Source organism: Benincasa hispida, chromosome 11 (assembly GCF_009727055.1).
Source record: "Benincasa hispida cultivar B227 chromosome 11, ASM972705v1, whole genome shotgun sequence".
In the NCBI taxonomy this organism is placed as follows: Eukaryota; Viridiplantae; Streptophyta; class Magnoliopsida; order Cucurbitales; family Cucurbitaceae; genus Benincasa; species Benincasa hispida.
The window spans coordinates 79986329-79990559 of NC_052359.1; the positions used below are offsets into that span (position 1 = coordinate 79986329).

At 36.8% G+C, this 4231-nt stretch overlaps 1 protein-coding gene across 1 annotated transcript; it reads right to left on the minus strand.

Moving 5' to 3' along the window:
- Positions 1–348: 348 nt before the first annotated feature.
- LOC120090102 (dihydroorotase, mitochondrial-like) lies at positions 349–3894 on the minus strand. The gene is made up of 8 exons (XM_039047609.1): positions 3454–3894; positions 2811–2956; positions 2264–2445; positions 1993–2129; positions 1728–1893; positions 1482–1598; positions 833–993; positions 349–725 (listed from the first exon to the last, which is right to left on the minus strand). The coding sequence occupies exons 2-8, from the start codon at positions 2891–2893 to the stop codon at positions 531–533; spliced, it is 1041 nt and encodes a 346-aa protein (XP_038903537.1). The 5' UTR covers positions 2894–2956; positions 3454–3894; the 3' UTR covers positions 349–530.
- Between the last annotated feature and the right edge of the window lie 337 nt (positions 3895–4231).

Genomic DNA, 4231 nt, shown 5'->3' on the forward strand with positions numbered 1-4231 from the left:
AATTGATTATGATGCAAATATTTAAAATATATTAAAAAGATAAAAATTAGACATTCGGATAGAACTCAAACCATGCCTTTATAATTTCTGGATAGGATCTTTTGGATAAATACTATCCTACATTAATATAAAGCAAACTTAACCTAAACATAACTCAATTGGTTAAGATATATTGATTTCCTCAATGCCACTTGTTTGAACTCAAAAAACATCCATACAAACCAAACTTTAAACAAAGTAAACCCTACAACATTCTAAGACTTATTAAAGTTGCTAAAAACAAAATTTGGGAATTTTATTAGTATTATTAAACGAACAATATCGAAGATCAACTTCTTGCGAATCTCATTCAAATCAAAAGTTCTTCGTGATTTTATTTCAAAAAGATGGGAGGGATCATACATAAATAATCCAACAGTAAAACGTTTTAATTGTGGGAAATCAACATCGGTCTAGCTAATCAGAGAATGGAGGATATGCCTAAAATGTGGTGTTATTGTGTATGTAAGCAACATTGGAACTTGTTAGTCTCAGTTGAAACATGGCTGCCACTCAAGTGTCTCACCTGCAAACATAGGAACAATATCTCCAAAGGGAAATGAAAAAGACTTTGGAACCTGCCATGGGGCCTTTTGCAGTGTAATTTTTGAGGTGTTTCTGGGGAGCCCATAGAAGTCTGGTCCGTTGAAACTTGTAAATGCTTCTAATTTATCAAGAGCACCCGCCTGGGCAGAGGAAAAGGAACCAAAAAACGAAAAAGAAAAGAAAAGTGATGATTTAATGAAAATGAAGTTCAAATTATTAACATAATAGAAAACAAGAATGTATATACCTCTTCAAACACCTTTGCATATAATGATAAGGCAATAGGGGCACTGTATATACCAGCACAACCACAAGGACATTCTTTCCTTTGTCTCTCGTGTGGAGCGCTATCGGTTCCAAGGAAAAACATTTTACTTCCATTGGTCACAGCAGATACAATTGCCTGCCCTAGATGAGAGGAAGCAAGTGAGCACAAATGAAGAAATACTCATCTCTCCTAGGGAGATTCTCAATTTTCATGAAGAAAAGGCCACGATCCCTTGATAGATAATATCATTCCTAATTTATGTTTGTGAGTGGCTGGGCCAACTTATACACATCTCGAATAACCTCATCACAAGATAAAAAGAAAACTCATAAAATCTAGGTAGGTGGCTCCATGGATTGAACACATTCACTCAAAGCGCTTTATTGTTAACATTGGCACTTATTAACCACTAAGCCGACTGTAGTGATTCTAAGATAAATTACAAATATAAAAGCCAGCTCCTGCTGAGATTAATCCATTCCTACCTCCAAAAGACTTCACTTCTAAAAGAATAATTGATAATTGTTAGGAGAAATTATAATTCATGAAGGCTATTGACACAGATACAAAAAGACCAAGTGTGAGGACAATATAAAGAAAATCAGCACAAAAAGTAGTTGGAACATACTGTGCGTCTCTCTCTTGAGTACTGGAAGACAGTAATTATGTGGCTGCAATCCTCCTTGAAATAAAGAATTCCTGTTGAGAAGAAGATGTTGTGGAGTGACAGTTGCTGCTAGAAGTCCTGTAAAGTATTTTAAAAGTCATATACTAGTAAGCATATTTTATAATAAAAAGTGATACTCATGGACGACAAAATGAAAGAGGAATAACTAACAAAACCACTTCAATGAAAATAATGAAGTATATATACCATGTTCGGAAGACTGAACAAACTTAGCAGCATCTGCAGTGGTAATATGCTCCATCACCACCTTCAGTTTTGGAAGCCTCTCAATCAGGGGTTTCAACACAGTTTCAATGAAGACCTTTTCACGATCAAACATGTCGACATCAGGATTTGTTACCTCGCCATGAACCTACAAAGAGATTTCTCTTTTTAAGTTAATAAAGAAAACAGAATGCACTGCTTCTCTACATATTGGACAAATAAACAAAGTGTTCTATCAGCAAACTACCAGCAGAGGCATATCCTGTTCAACCATCTCCTCAAGGACAGGTAGACACTTCCCAAAAAGATCTGTAACGCCATCTTGGGAATTGGTTGTAGCACCAGCAGGATACAATTTTACAGCGTAAATGGCCCCACTTCTTCCTATCAGTCCATCATGTTAAAAAAATAGAATACAACCTCAGAGAATCACAAAATCGGAAGTTTGATACAAGGAGAACAAATGAAAGTCAATAGCAAATCTCTTCCAAGAATTCATGTTGGAAGCTAAGACTTACTTGCAAGCTTGATCTCATTGGGGCTCATTGTATCTGTCAAATAAAGGGTCATAAGAGGAACGAAGTTGCTATTGGATGGTAATGCTTTCAAGATAGAATCTCGATAAGCCACAGCAGCAGCTGTTGTAGTGATGGGTGGCTTCAAATTTGGCATCACAATAGCCCTTCCAAAGGTACTTGCACTGCATAATAATAGTACAGGACAAGGATGGACTACTGAAAACACAGCTAAGCCATCTATGATATACATGTTAATATAGAATGTATTGAGTGGTTGCTTGACATATCATCTATGACGTGTTTGTGAGTGATTCTAAAACTATTGGCAGTTGCCATGTTCGAATCACCCCATAATATATCTCAATCAATGAAAATCAATTTTAATGTTAGGTTTTACACTTTTAAACATGATTTTCACACAATTAAAATTGTTATGAATGATTAAAAACATGTTTTACAAGTTAGAGTGACTTTAAACCTGACAAAAGTGATTTTAATCATTTCAAAACTACTTCCAACATGTACTAAGAATAGACGCTAAATTTACCTATGAGGGAGAACCGCTTTCAAGAGATCGCCATCACGAAGATGAAGATGCCAATCATCAGGCTGAGTGAGTGTGAGCTGCATTTTTGGCCCTTGACGCCTTATGAACTTGAGCCCTTCAAACTTTTGCACAGGTGATTTCAGTGGCTGCCATCAACATGTATCAATCAGTGAAGGAAAGCAGAGATCCGAATTTAATCAAGTTTAGTTCATTGTCATTGATATTGTTCTCAACAGATTAAGGGAACTATGAAAATATCACACTGCATGATGATGCTCAAAGTACATCCTATAATGCTTGAACAAGAAAATGCCATTAATTTTGCTCGAAGAAAATTTGATGATAACAAAATGGAGTACCAAGTAAAACCTATAATGCTTGAACAAGACGCCATTGATGTTGCTTGAAGAAAATTTGATGATACAAAATGAAGTACCAAGTACGATTTGAATATAAATAGATTGGATTCTATTAAAAGCATATGTACTTGGAACGGAAGGACCAAAGTCTTTGCCATAGTAAAATCCAGAGACAACCTTGAGCCTCCGTTAAAACGAATTTTCTTCTGTTCAAATGAAAATATAAAAGTAGAGATAACAGATGCATAACCAGCACCGCCATCGTTGATCTATTTGTAGGTTACCTAGCGCCGCTGCAGCTCGTTGGCTGGAGAAGAAGAACTGGGGGACGTCGCACGAACTGTTCGTGGGTTACTTGCCACTTGTAAATCTGCTGCCGCGAGGAGTTGAATCCACCAGAGTAGGACGAGCCACCACCGTCCGGCTGCACGTGGCTGAGTCGGGTCGCCTGAGAGTCGCCGGAAACTGATGAATGCGGAGTTGGGTGCTGGCCGGAGAATAACCAGAGAGGGCTCAGGGGTGCTGGCCGGTAAGCTGCTACAGAGGGCTGACCGGTGCTTAGAGGTTCTTTTTCCAAAATTGGGATGAGTATTATTCTTTTCCCAAAATTGCAAAAACAACCCTAAAATACAATCAAGAACTATTTGGGATGCTGGAATCTAACCAAGAATACTAAAAATCAGAGTAGTATTGATATGCGTGAGATAACGAGAGCGGAACAGAGATGTGGTCGTGAAGCCTAAAAAGGTGGGAAAGAATATTGGGTTGAAAATGAAAGGAATGAAATGAGTTTGGTATTACAAATCAGGTCTAAAAGACTCAATCCAAACAAGGGTTTTGGATTAAATTCCATTTCAACAAAACAAATTGGTATATCACCGAGAGAACTATGCTAAAAAAATGAATAATGCTTCAAAAGATGTCATTAATGAAAGAGGAATTCGGTTTAAATATTGAATCCTTTGATAGCCTAGTAAAAACTAGTTACCAACGGTAACACTCTACAATTTTCTAAATAAAGATTACAATATCAAGAACTTAAAAATTTTGGTAACTATAAAC

Excerpts from the sequence above, each read along its gene's own strand:
- LOC120090102 (XM_039047609.1), bottom strand. The coding sequence starts at position 2,893 with ATGCAGCTCACACTCACTCAGCCTGATGATTGGCATCTTCATCTTCGT. Across the intron at positions 1,894-1,992 it reads AACAGGATATGCCTCTGCTG|GTTCATGGCGAGGTAACAAA; the intron begins GTAGTTTGCTGA and ends ATCTCTTTGTAG. Across the intron at positions 726-832 it reads ATGCAAAGGTGTTTGAAGAG|GCGGGTGCTCTTGATAAATT; the intron begins GTATATACATTC and ends TCCTCTGCCCAG.